General features: G+C 35.1%; 2 protein-coding genes across 3 annotated transcripts; one reads left to right on the forward strand and one right to left on the reverse strand.

Annotated features, from left to right (window-relative positions):
* Nucleotides 1-729: 729 nt before the first annotated feature.
* Nucleotides 730-1,803, reverse strand: LOC126703869 (uncharacterized). The gene is made up of 2 exons (XM_050402931.1): nucleotides 1,450-1,803; nucleotides 730-1,287 (listed from the first exon to the last, which is right to left on the reverse strand). The coding sequence occupies exons 1-2, from the start codon at nucleotides 1,801-1,803 to the stop codon at nucleotides 730-732; spliced, it is 912 nt and encodes a 303-aa protein (XP_050258888.1).
* Nucleotides 1,804-10,961: 9,158 nt separating this feature from the next.
* LOC126701378 (transcription factor bHLH128) lies at nucleotides 10,962-20,713 on the forward strand. Of its 2 annotated transcripts, XM_050399431.1 has the most exons (6): nucleotides 10,964-11,671; nucleotides 14,526-14,848; nucleotides 17,319-17,450; nucleotides 17,858-17,923; nucleotides 19,352-19,420; nucleotides 20,395-20,713. In XM_050399431.1, the coding sequence occupies exons 1-6, from the start codon at nucleotides 11,110-11,112 to the stop codon at nucleotides 20,446-20,448; spliced, it is 1,206 nt and encodes a 401-aa protein (XP_050255388.1). In that variant the 5' UTR covers nucleotides 10,964-11,109; the 3' UTR covers nucleotides 20,449-20,713. The 2 variants fall into 2 exon arrangements, with proteins under 2 accessions (XP_050255389.1, XP_050255388.1); XM_050399432.1 differs by lacking the exons at nucleotides 19,352-19,420; nucleotides 20,395-20,713 and having other exon boundaries at nucleotides 10,962-11,671; nucleotides 17,606-17,923.

The raw sequence follows: 20,713 nt of genomic DNA on the forward strand, positions 1-20,713 counted from the left end.
CACTTCAAAGTAGAGATCTGAGTGGAAACTGGGTTAAGTCAACAATCGTGTGTGACTGGAAGTAGTGGGGGAGTTTACGCGTAGTATGCACCACTGCTTAAATGGCCTTCTCCAGTGTTAAATAACGAACCTCGGTCTCATGTAGTGACTTGCTCATATAATAAACTGGCCTTTGTATACAATTGTCAACCCATATTAACACCAAACTCACTGCGTGGGAGGCCACTGCAATGTAGGCAAACAAAACCTCATCCACTTCGAGCCTGGACATAATGGGTGGTCAAGATAAATATTCTTTCAAATGTTGGAAGGCCAAGGCACACTCCTCGGTCCATTCAAATCCCTTCCATTTGTTCAATAACTGAAAGAAAGGTCTGCATCTGTCTGTTGACTGAGAGGTGAATCGGTTTAGAGCAACAGTCATCCCCGTAAGCCTCTGGACCTCTTTGGGATGTTGGGTTGGTTGTAGCAGATTGTTAATTGCCTTAATTTGGTCAAGGTTGACTTTAATTCCATAGTGTATGACCATGTAGCCCAAGAACTTCCCTGATTCGACACCAAAAGAACACTTGGAAGCATTAAGCCGTAACTTGTGTCTCCTTATGATATCAAAAATATTTACGAGGTCATTAACATGCTCGGAATCTGCCTTGCTCTTTACCACCATATCGTCGATATAAATCTTGATGTTTTCCCTAACTGGGGCTCAAACATCTTGGTCATCATCCTCTAGTAGGTAACGCTGGCATTCTTCAAACTAAAGGGCATTACTTTGTAATGGTAGTTCCCAACGGGGGTGACAAATGTTGTTCTCTCTTGATCGTCCAAAGCCAAAGTTATCTGGTGGTAGCCTTGAAAAGCGTCTAAAAAGCTCATCCAAGGATGACCTACAGTGGAATTTACTAGCTGGTCGATTTGAGGCATGGGGAAATGGCCTTTTGGGCATGCTTTGTTCAAATCCGTGAAGTCTACACATACCCACCACTTTCCATTTTTCTTCTTCACAACCACAGTGTTGGCCAACCATTCAAGGTAGAATACTTCTTTGATAACTCCAGCCTGCTTAAGCTTCATCACCTCGTCTTTGACAGCGTCAGAATGATCCTTGGATGAGCGCCGAGGTGGTTGCTTTTTGGGGATGATAGATGGGTTGACGTTCAAATGATGACAGATGAAGCTCGGATCCACCCCTGGAGCTTCGTAAGCATTCCAAGTGAATACGTCAATGTTTTTCTTGAGGAATTCCACGAACTCCTTTTTTTCTTGAGGTGGTAGCTGAGCTCCAACCTAAAAAAACTTCTCCAGATCACCACTTACAGTAAATTTCTCTAAGTCTTCACATTTGACCTCCTCAGCTGGCCCCTTCACGGGTAATACTGGAGACTTTGACTGCTATAAGCTACCCTCAATAGAGGCCGAGGACTCAGCTGCTAGCTAATGCAAAATTACAGATACAAGGCATTGCCTAGCCATGAATTGATCCCCTACTAGCTCTTCAATCCGGTCTCTTGATGAATGCTTCACCTTCTGATGCAGAGTCGAAGAAACAGCTCCTAGGGTATGGAGCCATGGTCTGGCCACAATGGCTGTGTAGGAGGAGTATGCGTCTACCACAATGAAGTCTACTTCCACTACCTCTGAGCCAGCCTGATCGGGCATCCTTCTCTGGCCTTTTGGAATAATAAATTTCCTATAAAAACTTACCAAAGATGAGTCATAGACTATTAGATCTTCGGGTTTTAAGTTCAGCCTCTTGTACAAGTCAGGGTACATGACTTCTACATAACTACCCCGATCTACCATTACTTTCTTCACATTATACCCCCCTTATTTTGAGGGTAACCACCAAAGCGTCGTCATGTGGTTGGATGGTTCCAATCTTGTCTTCGTCCAAGAAACATAGCAATGGTCAGACCTCCATCCTGGCTCTTTTCAACTCGGAGTAAAAGTCCTCAACTGGTAGCCTAGCTACAGACATTACTTTGGAAGGGTGAAAGCCAGTTCTCCCAGGTGTAAAAAAAATGACATTGATGGTACCTAGCAGGGGCCTTGAAGGAGTATTCTCTCGAGCCCCTGACCTTGATTGGTCCCCTGGTCCGTTAGGCCGATGCAAAAAATATTGCAACTTCCCTTCCTTGACTAGTTGCTCTAGATGGTTCCACAGTGTTTTATAGTCCTCAGTGGTATGTCCCCTCTCTTGGTGGTATTAGCAGTGAAGGCTTTGGTTGTGCCTCAAAGGGTCTCCACTCATTCTGTTCGACCATTTGAAGTATGACTCGTTTTTTTTCTTCTCCAAAACCTGATGCACCAGTTCTCTAAACACAGCGTTAACCGCCTAAGGAGCTTCAGGCTCAGACTGCCTAGCAAAATCCCTCCGGGGTTTGTTATTGTTGTAACGGTCCGACTTGAAATCCCTCATCTCTTGAGGGATAACCTTGCCCTTTCCTTTGCCTTGCTTCTAGTCCTCTTCAACCCTCTTATACTTATCAATCCGATCTATGAGCTAGCGAATACTGGTAACAAGTTTCCCAATCAAAGACTTCCTTAAGCTGTGCTCAGCAGGTAGGCCAAGCTTGAAAGTGCTGATAGCTACATCATCAAAATCACCATCTATCTTGTTAAACATCTCCCAATATCTGTCCGAATATGTTTTCAAGGTTCCTCCTTCTCTCATGGACAGGGATAATAAAGAAGCCAAAGGTCGAGGAACCCTGCCGCACGTAATGAAATGGGATCCAAACGCCTGAGTGAGTTTCTTGAAGGAATCAATGGAACCTGCCCTCAGACCATCAAACCACCTCATTGCTACAGGCCCTAAGCTGGATGAGAATACCTTACACATCAAGGCCTCATTTTTGGAATGTACAGCCATCCTTTGATTGAAATGGCTAACATGCTCCACTGGGTCTGTTCTTCCATTATACATGGTGAATGTGGGTTGAGTGAACCGCCGAGGAAGTCTCCCTCCCTCAATTCAATGTGTGAAAGGTGACTTGGAAATTTAGTTGAGTGCTTTACTCATAGCGTCATTTCCCATGCCTCCCGAAGATGAATTTCTGTTTCTGCGTTCATGGCGGGTAGTCTTCATCATATGAGAAAGACTCGTTAGGGGGAGTCCTTGACCTCTGTCTATAGTCAGCGTCCTTCTCATCATCGAAAGAGTAATTAGAGTTGGAAGGAGCTCGCCTTCTACGTTCGTGGCGTAAGCTTCTCTTCAAATGATCAATTTCCAACTGCATATTTCTGGCATTCTCCTCATGAGAGACGTGGCTTTTACCCTGAGATTGGCTCTTACCGGTATGGGTAGTATGTACACTTCCCTCCTAGTCCATTTTTCGTTCAAGATCACAGAAGTGATCTTGACGCTGAGACCCCATAGACTCTGCCATGTGTAGACCTAAACCTACCATCGTTTTAAGTTGGTTTTACTATAACACCAATAATTTCCCACAGACGACACCAATTGTAGGGACCTGGGTTGGGTTCCTAGCCCAAGGTATGAATGGACTTAGGCCTAAAAAGCCCAAAACAATGAATTTGTAGAGAATGAGTTAAAAAACTGGGCTTTAGCTAACCAAACAACAAGTTAGGTAGACTTGATGATAAAAGAGTGAAAATATACAAGTTTAAACTGAAGAAAAAGCGTCATTGGCAAAGTCCGAGGAGACTGATTCTTATATAATGTTCTTAAGTAAGGTTACAAATCTAGTTCTAGATTGTTACAGTATTTCTTTCTTGATTTTCCCAATCCCTTCTCTATAGAGGGTCTCTTACATTATATAGTTCCCTTTCGATGATCTTGACCCTCCATTTGTTGATCATCCTAGTTACCACTTGAGTGCTTGTAGTATCGGACACCCTTATCGGCCCTCTGTGAGTTGGGGTAATCAATGCAGCACTGTTCAGGGGCCTTCTTCACATAAATGCAGCCAGAAAGTTAGCTGCAGAGCATTCAATGCGATGGCAGCAGCTTTCTCTTAGAAACCTCTGGGCCCCCATCCCTTTTGTGCGTTTGTAATGCACGTTCCTACTAGTAGATCTTCTTGGAAGGCCACTCTAATCGACATGATATACCTTTGATCTATGCTCTGTTTATCCGAGGATATACTCCTCCTTGGATCGCCTTCCACAGCCTTTCTGTTTACATCTTACTTATGGGATTTTGAGCTTGACACCTTCACTACTGTTTACTCACCCTTGGACCAACCAACGTTCTCGGCCAAGGCCCAATAAACAAATTCGGGCCCTTATCCCTATAGTAGCTTAGGCAAAATTTTTACTTATATCACCGTTAATATTGCACACTTTTTGTATACAGTGGTGTTAAAAATAGCAATTTACTTTTTAACACCGTTAATATTAATGCTTTTGTAAGAAAGAAGAAGAAGAAGAAGATGAAGAAGATAGTTTTGTGAATTCTAAGGAAAATTACAAAAAGAATTTTGGATGGTAATGGTATTAATTTTAATTTTAAATTTTTTTTTTTTGTTTGCTTGTTTTCACATTTTCTGTTCTTATTTATAGAGTAGCTTTTACGAATCCACCACGTTATATGAAAATTAAAAATATTATGATGTAAAAGCTCACGGACTCATTAACAAAAAGGAAGAATGGACTTTAAACAATATTAACAAAACTTTTTGCACGCAAATCTTTTTTTAATATATTAATTTTGCACGCAAATCTGAGTAATTAGCAAGCATTATTGTATTAACCCCACATACTACCATGCTTTGTGCAGCCAATTAAGTTTTGTACTTTGTGATTTGTGACGCAGGCAGAAAAGAAATGGTCAAATTTCCGAACTGGCTATGCCCAAGTTGTCACACTAGAACGTGACAGACACGAATACACAAAACAATGTCTCATCTTTCACAACTTTGTGTGCTTTGTCTCCATCTCCATTGGGTCAAAATGGGGTCTCCATTATAAATTGATGAAGTCCAACATTCATTGAATCTCATACTTAATTTTGGCTCAACCAAAGTTAACTTAACCTTGAATACCACGACACTTTACTCAAACTCATCACATGCATATCTTGGTCAATAAATATCTTAACCTTTGCTTTTACTTTGGGTGACAGTTTTGTGCATATGTTCACCGAGATTAAACAAAATGCTTTAGTCAACTTTAACCCTATGAGTTGTGACCATCCATTTTCTATAAAAAGGACTTTTACCACGTTTTTTATGTAGTAGATTATGAGTGATAGAGAAGAAATTATAAATCTATATGAAAAAAAATAAAAAGTTCTTATACTCTTTCAAGCTCTCTATTCTATCTCTCTCCCTCTTGGCCAGCCTTATCCATTAGTTGCTAGACTGAGTTTTGCTTCTCTGATCTTAGTCCTCTCATGGTTCTATCTCATTGGTTCAATAACTTGACCATCGAAGCCTCTATGGCCAACCCTCGAGTGGTCTTGGAGGAATTGAGTTTCTCTTTAGTGTTTCAGATTTGCAAGAACCAATCACAATTTGGCTTTTGATGGAATTCTTATAGCAGTTCTATCTTTCTAAAAATTCATCCACTTAGACAATCACTCACCGTCAATTACTTTAGAGTTACAGTACATATATTATAATCATAGAAGAACCGATCACTTTTACATAGACTGATCCCAACATAACTTTTTTTTTTTGAAAATGATCCCCAACATAACTTTTATTTAGACAAATCACCACCCATCATTTCATGAAAAAGGTTATGAAGAAAAATTAGACTAAAAAGAAAAAAAGTGGATGAACATGTGACATGTCACGCGGTAGGAGTCACAGCCACCAGTGAATTATGTTTGCATCAAATGCTTGTCGGTATCTATCCACCAGTCCCCCACTAGTGGCATTTCACGGATGAGGCCACAATTCAGTAATTCAATTGGCTGATTTGGAATCCACGGAACTTCTCACCCAATCAAATTTCGTATTGCTACCTTAAAGTAATGATGAGCACCACATTTTTTTTCCACATCTTTCATATTTCTTTATATTAAATTTTTTGTTTCATTATCAGATATTTTACCGTAAATTATGGTTTTCATTCTTGAATTAGATTTGGGTTGGATTTTAATTTTGTTTCCAAATTATAGTTTTTGGTATAAAAATAAAAACTAAAAAATGGGCCGTGCATCCACGAGTAGCTAATACTATATTTCGGCTGACCAGCCTTTAACTTTCTTTTTTTTTTTTTGAGAGGAAGCCTTTAACTTATCATACGGCCATTATATAAATAAATGATAATTACTAATGTTGTAAAAAAAAAAAATATTGTACTCCCCTGTACTTATATAATCCTTACATGACATGTAAGTTATAATAATAATAAAATAAAATTAAAAAAAAAAAAAAAACCTAACATGACATGTTTAGCTATATGTCATTATGTTGATCTCATAAAATCAAAATTTATATAGAAACACGTATATTTAGTGTGCGTTTGAATTAGGATTAAAAATTAAAATTATTTTACTATTCAGCTTATTTTTGAAACTATTCATGGGTCCTATTGCACTTTTTGACACTATTCATGGACCACATTATACTATTTCAACTAACTATTATCTTTATTTACAGTATTTTCCGCAATAATTTTTTAGTTTTAGCAAAATAAGTAGTATCCAAACACACCAATATATTTTTTTCTTATAAAAAAACATTTTTTTAATAAAAAAAAAAAAACTCTTGTGGGATTAACATGTAGTTTAACATATTATGTCAATATTATAGAAGTATGTGTAAAAGAAAAAGAGATTAGCCCTTGATCATTCGAAGTGTAAGATTTAAATTAATGACTTGTTTGGATGGAGGGGGGAAGGAGGGAGAGTGGAGGGGAGTAGAGTAGCATTGGCTAAAAATAAGCTAATTTTGTGCTAAATCTATTCTATTATTCTCTACTCTACTTCCCTCCCTCCCCCTCAATTCAAATGGATCATCAGTGTTCTCTATGATGATTAGCCAACTTTATCAACTATTTTAATTCATTCTAGGGCCTTCATTATTGACAATATGCTATGGATCACTAGCCGTCATAAAATTAACAAACTTTGACAATTGCTAGCCACCGGAGGACAAAAAAATAAAGAAAATATATCAATTAAGATATTCAATTCTTTTTTTTTTTTTTTCCAATGATTGGATTATGTTATTTTAGAGTTTTTAGGACAACTCTATTATAAAATTCTTAAAATCTTATTCACTTGTCTTAAAACGAGTATGATTAGATTTTAATATATTATTATGTTATCTATACTATTATTTAAGAGACTTTCCCTGTTTGGATTCCTCATTTTTTTAGTTCAAAAATGCCCATACACTTCTATGTTTAAGTAGAGACAAAATTAAAAGATAATCCGATAAAAATACAACTCTAACTTTCACTAAAATATTGCCTAAAAATAAATGTTTTTAAAGAAATGTTTTTTTAAAGAAAGGTGATGAGGCTAGTTAATTTTTAAAGAAATGTTTTCTCAATTAAATTCAAACACAAAACAACATAAAAATAATTTTATTCATGCTTTATTACTCTTAACCATTTTATATATGGACAGAGTTTAGATACAAAATTGATTATAGCCTTAGCCTACAACCTTACTTAATATTTTTTTATTAGAGGTGAATTTTGACAAATCCATGATTGGATTATATTTTCATCTTATATTCTTCATACTTGCAAAATTTATAGAAAATTAAAGATCAATAGCTACGTCGTCAATAATTGTTTAAATTGTAAGTTTTTGTAATTTAAAATTATATATAAAGTATAAATTTATAAATCATATAGTAAATAATATCAGATTTATACAAAATTTGACATATATATTAAACATGGGCAGAGGCAGCATAGGGCAAGGGGGGCATTTGCCACCCCTGACTTTATAAAAATGCCTTATAATTACTGTATTGGTGATACGTTCTTAAATAGTTTGACACTTTGACCCCTCTGATATATATATATATATATATATATATATATATATATATATATATATATAAATAAAGCAACCCCACTCCACCTTAAAGAAACATACCAAAAATAAGGGATAAAGCTCCCCTAAAATGCCCAAGTCCTAACCTCATATTATTTGTTTTTTCTTAGTTATTATATTGTATCTTGTTCTTTACACGTTTGTTTTTTTTTACCTATTTCGCCATTCACAGCACTTTATCTCATAAATAACTTATCATGATAAAATGTCGTTGTTTCTTAACTTTTTTACAATTTCAAAATCCGAATTTTTGTTATAAACTTAAATTTTAAATACTTAGAACGGTAAAGAAATAAATGTTAAATTTTACATATTTTAAGAAGCAATAAGACAATAAGACATATATACAATTTTACAAGTATTTGCAATATTCTTAATATTTTTAGATTTCATAAAATAAAATAAAAAACTTATAGATGAATTTTTTTTCTTAATTTATTTTAAAGAATCAAATTAGATGTCTAAACTTTATGTATTTATTCTTCTAAAAAAAAAAAAACTTTATAGATTTACATTAATCTCTTCTTTCAACTGTTAGTAACTATGAATTGGTTATTTTTGTTTCTTTCTTTTAACAATATGAAACATATACTTGTAATTACAATTTATTTTGTTACTGTTATGGATTAATATATTTAAATTATTTTTCTTTTAATACTGTCTTTTAATCTTGCCCCCCAAACCAAAATATTGGCTCCGCCACTGGTATTAAAAGCGTAAAGAACATGAAGTTCAACAGTTAGATTTTTAAAATATATAGTTGTGGGGGCTACGGCCCAAAATAATGAGTTGGGCCGTGGGCCCGTCCGAGGAGGCAACATGGCTCAGTGATCCACATTTTAAGCCTTATCACGAGAGACAAAGAAAAAAGGTCCGAGGAGGAATTTCTCCTTAGACACTGAAAATCCGGAGCAGAGGCACATCCAAGCCACTGAAACCCATCCCTTAAATACGTGAAAAGGAAGGAAACACAAAATATCTCAGTAAAAGCTGCCACCACCACATTGAATGCACTACAACTACCTTCCTGGCTGCATTAATGTGGAGAAGACCCCTAAACAATGTTGTTTTGGCTACCGCAACTCACAAAGGACTGAAAGATGTGTCTGATGGGGTGGGTGCTCAAGTGGAGGCTTGGATGATCAACAAGTGTAAAACCCAGATGGTAAGGAAAGGACCTATATAATGTATAGAAACTCCCATAAGGAAGGGGGGCATAGAGAGAGAGAGAGAGAGAGAGGTCAAAATATTGTGGCATGCAAAGAAACCCTAATGTACTGGTCTGTATACATAAATTAAACTTTGAATCTCCTCGGACTGTGAGATTTTTCAACGTAATGACTTTTGTTCTTGTCTATGTGTACCTTTATCCCATGCAAGTCTCTGTCTAACTTATCTAAACTTAGTTCTTAAACCCATACTCTACAAAATTCATTGTGTTGGGCTTTTTGGATCAAGACTTCACACGATTGGGGTTTGGGCCCCAAAAATTGAGACCCTACGATAGTAATTTTTATTTTATTGAGTAAAGTTATAACTTTAGGCTACATCCAATTTTGTAACTAAATTTTATCATTTATTTATATTGTTAATGACATAACAGAATCTTGTCCATTTATTTAAAAATACATGAATTTTGAATCTAAATGTTTTGATAATAATAAAAGCGTTAAGTGTGCTGATTGAACTATAACAATATTAATGAAGTGGTAAAAGTTTAATAAACTTTAATAATAATTAATGGCGTTACTTTAAATGATATAGAGAATCTTTAATTTTAGCCATCATAAATTTTAATTTATAAATGGGCCAATGTCTGTTTACAGTTTACCCATTAAGAGCATCTACATCAGTTGGTGGATACTCTTCTATAATACAAAAACTCCTTCATTTTACACATTTTTGCCAAAAAAACATCCACATCAATGGGTGTAAAGTTGTGCATAATTATACAAATGCTACAGTGACCGTGCATATATGTACGGTCACTGTAACTCGTGTATTTATTATTTTAATAATTTCTTCTCTCTCCTACGTCTGACTCTCATCTCAACTCTCTCTTTCTCATTTCATCACAGCTCTCTCTTTCTCTCATCTCAACTCTGCAAAGCCAATCAACTTCTCCTTCTTCTTCAAAATCTCAGGCTTTGAAGACGAAGACAACGATAGCTCGGCGGAGATATCGCGCGCCACGGATTGAGGCCGATTGGTGAGTTTGGGCGGCGAGTGAGTTGGAAACGCCGATCAACCTCTCCGATCCAACAATCTGTTTGGAAACGGAGATGATGACGGAGGGCAAAGCTTGTTACTACTTGGACAGCTCCAGCACCTCCTTCGGTGCCATGGGGTTTTTGTATAGGGCCGAGGTCTCGAACTCCAGTGCCACCGAGGATCGAGACGATGAGAGTCGTTGATAATGGGGTTTCGAGGTCTCAATTTTTTATGGGGTTTGGATTTACTGTTTGGATTTTCTGTGGGGTGATGGTGGTTGATGATTGTGGGTTAATGGTGGTGGCTGCATGGGTGGGTTGATGGGTGGGTTTGATGGTGGTGGTTGGGTGCGGGTGATTTTGGGTTTGTGTTGGGTCTGTGAGAGGGTGGAGGAGAGGGAAGGAAATAATAAAAAATATAAAAAAGAATGAATATTTTATTAAATAAATGTATAAAATAGATAAATTGATATGAGTATTTTGTAAAAGTGGATGTGTAAAATAAAAAAAAGTAGATTTTTTCTTGCAAAATAGACAGAAAATTTACACGAATAGACGTGGTTGCTCTAATAATCTTCTTTAAATTAAAGGGAAAAAGAGAGAAAAAAGGAAAAAAAAAAGGGTTCATTATTATAGTGTGTACTTTAATTTTGTCCAAATGTGACCCCAAACAATGGAGAAGAGGCGAGGGTGACAGAATCAATTAATCACCTACTTGTGACGCAATAATCTCTCCTAGTCTCTTTTCCCCAACAAGCATCCCCTCTTCCCTTCCCTCTCCACACATCTTCTTTTCTTTTTCCATATCTAAATCTCTCTTACTTTCTCTCTCTACAATCTCTCACTTTCTCTCTCTACAATTCTTAACCCAAAAAAAAGAAAAAAAAAAACTCAAACATACTCGTATAACTCCTCATGTACCCATCATCTTCACCTTCTTCATCGTCCCAAAAGCCCATGGGTCCCACACCACCCACAACCACGACGGGACTCACACGCTACGGCTCAGCCCCGGGCTCTCTTTTAACCACAGCCGTCGATTCCATCATCGGACAAACCGGCCGCGAATTCTCAGCCCTTCGATCAACACCGCCACCACCACCACCTTCTTTTATGGCCCCACAACAACAACAACAACAACACCACCACCACCACCACCACAACAGTCACAGCCAAAGCCACCACTACTTTTCTAGTGACTCCTCTTCTATCACCACTGAGTCAACCTGCAAAGTCAACTCATCCAACGATCCCAACAAAGACCACCACAAAGGAGGAGGAGGAGGGTTGCAGAGATCGTACGGTCTCAACGAAATGCCCTCTTTTGGTGATTTCACTAGTAATTTGAAAATTGGTGGTGGAGCTGGATTATCTTCTTCGTCTTCGTCTTCGTGTTCATCTTCTTCTTCAGCTTCAGCTCTGGTCCGACAAAGAAGCTCTCCTGCTGGTTTCCTTAGCCATCTCGCTTCTGATAATGGTACTTTTTACTTTACCTTAACTGTTCACTTTTTTTACTTTAGATGCTTTTTTCCACTTCGGAAAAGTTTAGGTAATGAGTAAATTTTTTTTTTTTTTTTTTTAAACTCTAAAACTTGGTCAACTACAAATTTTGGGTTTATAGAAAATTGCATTTTTAACGGTTTTAATTTTTTTTTTTTTAGAAACTTAACGGTTTTAAATTAATACACAATGATAGAAACTATACTTTGTAATTTTTTATTTTTATTTTTTATATTAACACACAATGATAGAAAAATACGTATACTTTTGTTTCATAATTTTTTTTTTACGTAATTACTAAACAAGTCAGGATTTAATTATCAAGTACACTTTCGAGTTATAATTTTTAATATTTAAAAATGTAAAGTCTTTAATTATTGACTAAAAACAAAATCTAATTAGTGTCTTGAATTATAATTTAAAATTTAAAAGAAAAATTGAGTGGATTGCTTATGAAAATTTCGTGGTATTTGGAGTAATTTTGGGAGTTTTGACTGCCTTGTACACTTCCATTTTAGGCTGGTAGTATCTTTACCAAAAATTGATACAGAGTTTAAATAAATGACTTTCCAAAAAAGAAAAAAAAAAGAAAAGAAAAAAGAACAAGAAGAAGATAGAAAAGAAAAAGTTTTATGAATTGACAAAAATGTCACGTTAAAAAGGTAGGGTCCACATGAAAAATCAGCCAATAGAGAGTAAATGACGGTTTTGTCCTTGATAGATGAGTGTTGTTTGTGGTGGGCGAATATAGGAGTAGTGGAGGAGGGGAGCCCTCGGTTTGGTGGGCCTTTCAACGCTCTAGGACCAGGACTACGATTAACGTTGACTTGGTATTTAAGCAAAGCAAAATTATTAGACATGTCATTTTCATTGTCAAGGTGTAATATACTATGTTTAATAGTGACTCCAATATAATATATATTTTTTGGGTGAATTGCCGACATAGTTGATAATGTGGAATGGACAGTTACTTTTACATGAATTTACATTTTTTTTTTTACTAAAACTTAGAATCAATTATTTCATAGTTGTGGTAAAAATTGTGTTTCTAAACTGTCTCGACACGTAAACCTCTTTTCATTTCATCAATGCTCCTATATTGCATTTATAATTTGATTTTTAAATGAGCATTAGCTCAATGCAGAAATTCTTAATTACCCTTTTTCAAATGCTTAAATCCTAATAATAATTGTGACAAAGATATATGTTAACATTATTAAATGAATCTAAATACATCGACTATAAATGTAAAGACTTTGTATATGTTTTTCTTTCTAATTGAAAGACTTTCCTTCACATTAACGTTACAAATCATGTTTCCAGCTGTCAAATCACGTGTGAGCATGGTCCAGTTGGTGTCGTTTCTGTTATTTTATATTTGTTTTCTATTTGGGTGTCTCGAAGATTAAGTTTTATTTATTTATTTAAGCAGATATGGAGGATTGCCGATTGGTCACCTTTAAATATGAGGCCTGTCACATTTATCATTACTAAACTAGTTATTTTATTTACCCTAAAAAAAAACCTAGTTATTTTATTACATGTGGGAATTTTATAATGTCACGATTTAGATGTAAGAAACTAAAGAAAAGTGTGTGCCCTGTCGAGGCTTAAGAGATTTTTTATAGAGGTCCATAGAGGTGTACATGTTACCCTTTTTTTTTGGGTATGAAATTCTGATACATTGACTGTAAAGAAATGGAAAGAATCAAAGAATGACCAAAAATAAATAAAGAAGACTAGGGAAAAATCAATTATTTTTTTATGCAGCCAATTGAAGAATTTTAATCACAACTCTCTTTTTATTATTTTATTAAATTCATTGTGGTGATTAAAACATAATACAAGTCTGACTTGTTCATTCATCAATGTGAACTTCACATGGGGTTTGCATTGGCCAACGTGGCACCACATAATAGACAGCCTGATTGCATTAAAAAACAAATGCCAGATTCTTTTGGTATACATAGTGCAGAGCTGACATTAGGAGTATATTTTTGATATCACTCACTAAACCCTCTCCTTTTTTTTTTTTTTTTTTTCTTTTTTTTTTTCCTTTTCTTAATAGATTTTGACACTTGCTTTTAGCCAGAAGGCCAAACATTCACACTACAATGAGTTAACTTCTCAATGCATGTTAGAAAGTGTTACACAATTTAAAAAATAAAAGGCATGTATGTGAAATAATTTATGAATGATTATACATATTTAATATTTAGGGAGTTTTTGTCACTGGAACACTTGCTATGATTTGATACGTCGTAGTTAGAACTGGGTTTGAAGGGGTGTTGAGTCTGAAAATCATGTTAATGGATCACCCTTTGGCTGCTATTGTGTGCTTCCATTTTAACAATAAAATAATGTAATTAGTAAGAAAATTGAAATAAGATAAAATATGGTATAGAAAGGAAATTGACAATACAAGGAAAGAAAGAAATTTTCAAATCAAGTCAAAAGTAAATAATCTCACACGTCCACTAGCAAGATAAGATTAGTATGTTTAATAAGAGTTACATCAAAACAATATGTTTGGCAAAGTTAAAATATCATGCTCGACAAGGTCTTTATGATTCTTTTAGCAAAACTAGGATGAAGCATTTAGTAAAAAGTCAAAGTAATGTTTGTGATAAATTTAAAACAAAAGCATATAGCAATGTTGATCAAATGTGTTAAATGAAATTCAAATACATGCGTCCAAAATGGCTAAGCTGATAAGATTCAAAGAGTGCAACATTCTTAAATGAACTTGTACTGGAAGGTAATAAAAAGTCCTGTAATGCTAAACAGGCATATTTAGCAAATCAATGTTACTAATGACAACTGAACTGCAGGTTTTTCAGTTACAAGGGGATCTGGAGGCTATGCCTCACAAGGTGGCTCTAATGGTGGCCATGGAGTATCAAGGTTGAAGTCTCAGTTGAGTTTCACAAGACAAGATTCTCTTTCTCAAATCTCAGAGGTGAGCGAGGATGTTGTTGATGGCATCAGCTCTGACAATGGCCACCAAAATGCCTCGCATTCTTATGCCACTAGTAGCTTTGGAATGGATTCCTGGGACAACGCAAATTCTATAATATTTTCAGCCCCACCAAGCAAACGGGCGAAAAATCTTGATGGAGACATTTACAACTGCTTGAATAGTCTAGAAACTCAGGTATTAAACTTATTTTATGGATCTTTGAAGCAATATTCAGCATGTGGCATCTGATAGTCAATAGAATAAAAGCACAAACTTGTAATAATACACTGCCTTGCGTTTCTTGATAACTAAAAAATTACATATGCAACAATGTTTCCTCTCTAAGGCCCCATTATGTTGAACAACTTGGGCTAATAGGGTTGTGTCTTGAAATTGGGTTAGGGCTAAGGAAATTAAATTGAGATATTTGGTGGAGAGTGAAGTATTAGAATTTCAGGTTATTTGACTGATCATAATTAGAAAATAGAGAAGGAAGGAGGGGAAACAAGAGGGAAAAAAGAAATAGATTCATTGTTGGATATTGGGATTCACTCCTAGGCTTTGAATGCTTCACACACTAAGACAATGGCAGTGGAAAAATTCCAGAAATTTTCTGAAAAATTCTATTTTAACCCTTATGTGTTCTAAATGCTTTGATACCAATTGAAAAATGATTTAGACCTTAAACTTTTTATGTAGGAGATTAATTGATCGTTAGAACAAATTTTCTATTGATTTCTCATAAACAAATAGTCCAACCATGATTATCAACTACCAAATCTATAAGAAATAAAGCAACATGCAAATTTTGGTGACGAAGTGGAAAACCAATGAAGAACCTTTTCAAAGAAATAACCACTCTGGGGGAGCAACCCCATGGAAAATACACTATAGAAGAAACTGTTACAATAGCCTATACTTACAAAACCTTTGCAATCCTATACTTAATGAAACCTTGGCAAACGCCTTGCTGGACTTCCCGTTGTAGTGACCATAGAACTCTTGAATTCTTCTACTCAAACTTTCTCCCCGACTGAACCTTGTCCGCAACAACCCAGAACTCTAGTACTCCAAAGAACTTCTTCAGAAGGTAAAAAATTCTGTGGTTTTAAGGAATATAAGATTAGGCTCAACATGGAATAAACTCGAGGAGGAAATTTCCGTTCAGATTTAGGGAGGTTTGCTCTCAAATTAATCTTGATATGACGACACCTCTCGACTCAAATTGTGCAATGAGGGTTTTTTATTTATTTAGAAAATTGTTAGGCTAAGTCGACAGGCCTTCAACGTCAGTTTACTGTTTGCTGCAATTTTGCTAGAGTGTCTAGTGAGAGTTGAGCGAACTCTCAGGGTTAACACAGTTGTGATAACTTCAAAGGGTCTTATCATTTCATATTCAAATTGGGGCAAATCTGTGTCAAGTCTCAAATGTCTACCTTCCAGTAAAAAAAGTTTCACTGAAATATTCGTAATGGTGTAAAGATATGAGCAAAAGATCAACTCATCATTTTGAATAGATCATAACCCCATTGTCTTTAAGCAACTTCTGAACCAGACTTTATTTTAACAAGATTCTATTGATACAACCCAAATTTGACATGTATTGAAACTAGGATTTGCCAACACATCTATGAACCCTAACACTAACATTAATTATAAGTTGGCTCATAAAACACTTAAAAAAAAAAAAAAGATAATCTGACAGCAACTCAAATTTAACTTTAGACCCAAATACGATAGAACTCCCAGCAATCGGATATAAATAAATCCAAGGTGGAGCTTGTAGCATCATTGTAGTCCACAAATTAAAATCCATGCTTTAGAATTTGGATTCCCATGTCTCTTGTAAATCTTTCCAAACTGTCTTGTTGGGCCCCCATCACCCCTTAAATTTATATCATAATAACCACATGAGGCGACTTCGATTAAACCTCTTTTTGTAAGTGTTTATGTGATGTATTTGCTGCAGAATCTAATCCCATTTGCTACATTGCACTCTTCTACAAAATTTTGAGCTTTGTTCGGTACTTCAACTGGATGAAGCTCCTTTATTTCAAACAGAATTTTGTTTATTTTTAGCCAAATATGCATCTGCTGTTTTATAGTTCCAATTCTAGGTACACATGGATAGTATATCATCAGGGCAAATGGTAGTTTCTCATAATCTATTCTTACCTTTTTCAGATCCATTGAACTTAAGATAGCACTCTCTTCAAACTATATAGAGTCTTGCTTTAACTTCTCTCACAAGTGTGTTGGTTGCATTTTTCTCTTCTTTAAATATAAAGAAGTGAATTCTAATTTCTTGAGGAAGGAAAAAAAAGAAGAATGAAAGAGGAAAAGAAGAAGTGAGCTGTGAGCTTAGGTTAGGTCATTTGCACTATGTAGTAATTTTAGCACAAATCATTACCATGTTAGCCTTTTCTTTTTTTAGTTAGATATACTTTCTGCCGGACTTAGGTTAACAGTTTATTCTTCAAGTAAAAATTTATAACTTGAAGTGAGAATTTTGAGCTTTAATTAGAGCATGGTTTTTGTACATGATATGTGTCATTTGATAATGGAAATTCAATAAGCCTTTTCACCTTGATATTTATCAGTAACTTCTGACTTTCATCAATTCACAATTCTGCTGGTTGATTTTTTTTATTCATTGACAACTCAGTTTAGCCTGCCGCAAACGACTCTTGAGATGGCCACGGTGGAGAAGCTACTTCATATCCCTGAAGACTCTGTTCCATGTAAAATCCGTGCTAAGCGTGGCTGTGCCACTCACCCCCGAAGCATTGCTGAAAGGGTTAGTAAAACTTCTGGAGTAAATTGGTCATCTAGAATACCCAAAATAAAATCTTACTGTTCCATTTTGGTTCATGTCATGAATCATGTGGAATTGTCATTATGAATGTATCACAAGTATACAAATCTTTTTATTTATTTGTTTGCTACATAAAGGCAGGGGACTTTGCAGCCAGTGGGTTTTGAACCCAAGCCCACCCCAATGGTGAGAGCCGGATATGCCAATTGACCTAGAGGTTGTTGGATATAAGCATATAAGTCTATCATTGTTTATGGGGCCATTATTAGAAATCTTGGATCAAAACACAAATCTTCAAAGATTGAAGTGCATAGCATCTTTCCTCGTATATTTTTTCATTCAAGATTACAACTAGACTCTGTTTCTTGTTTCTTTTTTAATATTCACAGGAGAGAAGAACCAGAATCAGCGGGAAATTGAAGAAATTACAAGATCTTGTCCCTAACATGGATAAGGTAATAACTTGGAATTCTTTTATTCTGGACCAGCAACAAATGTTGAGTCCCTAAGTAGATGCTTAGAAGATTATTTTGTAAGCAATTTGACTTCTCAAGATATGCTCTTGTTCCTTTGTCCTGGGAATGTTATTGGGCATTACTTTCTTGTCTTAAAAAATCATTTAAAATAATGTCCTTGGCGCATATTATGTATGCGTGGTTGAAATTGTATTGGGTGATGAAGCCAATTAGGGATTAGTTAGAATGTGATCATAGAGAAGATACCTTAGAATCTAATCTTTTCGGCTGTTTAATGCAACGTTTATAAACCTAAAAGTTGGGATTAAAAAAAAAAGAATCGATGGTCAAGAAACAGTAAACAGTAGTGTATGATGTATCAGGTACAGTACATGTAGGAATGTATCAGATGCATCACCATGTTCTATGGTAAAATTTTAGGACACAAAGAAATGTCCACAAAATAAATTATGGCAGACAGGAGGATAGTAAAATAGAAATGTGGGAACACAAGATAAGGTTGATTAAGAAATTTAATAATTTTAGAAAGAGTGGGGTTAAATCTAAGTGAGGAAAACATAAGGGAAAGACATCTAAGATGGTATGATCATATAACAACCACCACCAACCCTTAGTTCCAAAACTTTGAAAATCTAGAAATTTGTTAATATGCAGACGGTAGAGAGATGGTTTTTGTTGACAGAGCGAACATGGATACGTGGGCCCCATTTTACTCATTAAAAAAAAAAAAGGCAGCAAATGGGAAAACGTAGACCAAAGTGTCATTGGTGGAAATAAGCAACAATACGAATGATGAAGACCTTAGATAAGGCTGAATGGCAAGAGAAGATTTGCTTAGCTGACTTCAGTTAGTTCTAGTCAAGGTTAAGTTTGAGACATCTTCTAATTAATGTGATTATTTCACAATATTTCGAAAAGTTATTGATTGATGTGCTTGTGTATTTCTGAATTGATTTCAATTTTGAGACTAATTCAGATATGAGACACGGTGGAATTTGCTAAAATACTTCATAAAATTATAAGAATCTATACTGATATATAAAAGACTAGGTCTCACTTTGTAATATATGATGGCGTGTATCGAGGAGGGGGTGGGGAAGACATTTTATTTTAATTTTTTTGTTGAAGTATTGTGGTGTTCAATTTATTATGCTGATCTTTGTAAATCCAAAATTATATAAGATAATATGTGCCCCAACAAAACCACTATGTTTTCACTACTAGAATTCTTCTACATAAATATTTTTTGATATTCGAATTCTTCTACATAAATAATTACCCTAACCAGAAATAATCAGGACTTAGCATGCCAACATTGTTGTTAAATTTTTTATTTTTTATGTTTCAATTTATTATTTGAGTGAATATATTTTACAATCTGTAAATTTCTCTCTAATATACTTGCAGCAAACGAGTTATGCGGACATGTTGGACTTAGCAGTTCAACATATCAAAGGCCTTCAAAATCAAGTTCAGGTTTGTAAAGTACCCTTCTGAGAAACACATGTTTTACAATGTAACACAATACCTTTACAGCCACTGCTTTTTAATAAATCAGTGATTGTTTGAGCTGCCTTTTTTGTTTTGTTTTGTTTTGGTTTTTTGGAGATTTTAAATGAATGATTTATGAAAGAAGAGAGTTCTTTTCTAATTCAAAAAGTTTCTATGTCAAATTGGCATTATAATAAATTATGTCTAAAGTGATCAGGGTGAAGATGAAAACAAATTTGTTTGTGGGCAAGAAATGTGGGGTACAAAATTAGTGAGAAATGAAAGAAAATACAGAAGTCTTTATAGTTCTTGCAAAAATTGCATTTGCTTGCGCAACATTAATTATCCCTTGGGTTGTTCTGAACAATATATATAATCCTAACAAATAAATGCAATATATTATATATGCTATCTTTTTATGGGTTTTTAACATTGAAATACACTTAGCATTCACATGAGTAGCATTTTATTGTCCAAATTGATCTTAAGTATTACGTATAAAGTGTGTGTGATTGTGTGTATTTACGAATGTCCTCAAGTGTATGAGACGTATGTATGTTTGCCCCATTCAATCAAATACTCTCTCCATCACTGTTCATGAAAATCTTAACTCTTAAGAATACTCATTTAAGTTTAAAACAAGCTGAGATCTTTACTTTCTTCATATAGAGTATGATGCATAGGGTTCTATGATGATGATGAATGATGAAAAACATGGTTATAAACAGTGATGGTGATTGTGAAATTGAAAATTTGAATGTTGGTAGACATCATTGAAATGAGACCCTTATGAAATTTTGTGGGTGAAAATTGGAAACAACTGTTCTCATTCTATAAGGATCAACAATGTTGTCCCTTTAACATGGAGCATTGGGTGATTCTGAGATTAAAGACATTTGAATACCTCTTATCCTTCCTTTTGATCTTTCCTTAACATTTATTTTATTTCCTTCCTCCAGAAGCTCCGCAACGATCTTGATGGCTGCACCTGTGGATGCAATCAAACCACATAATGTTTGCTAACAAGAAATAAATGATAGAAAGGTTTTGCATTGGAGTCAGGGATGTTGAAGATGGTAGGGAACCCAAGCTAGGCCACATTTTGTTACCTTGCCAAATTAGATCTAATATTGCAGTAGTGAGTTATAGAATTCAGATGTATATAATGAAGCAATACTGTTATTTCCTAGTCCATGAGGAAAAAAATGTGTATCTCTTTCTGTAGAGGGGATTGAATAGAATGCGGTTCAGTTTTCTAATCTTTGATCCTTTTGTACA

Source organism: Quercus robur, chromosome 10, assembly GCF_932294415.1.
Source record: "Quercus robur chromosome 10, dhQueRobu3.1, whole genome shotgun sequence".
Lineage (NCBI taxonomy): Eukaryota > Viridiplantae > Streptophyta > Magnoliopsida > Fagales > Fagaceae > Quercus > Quercus robur.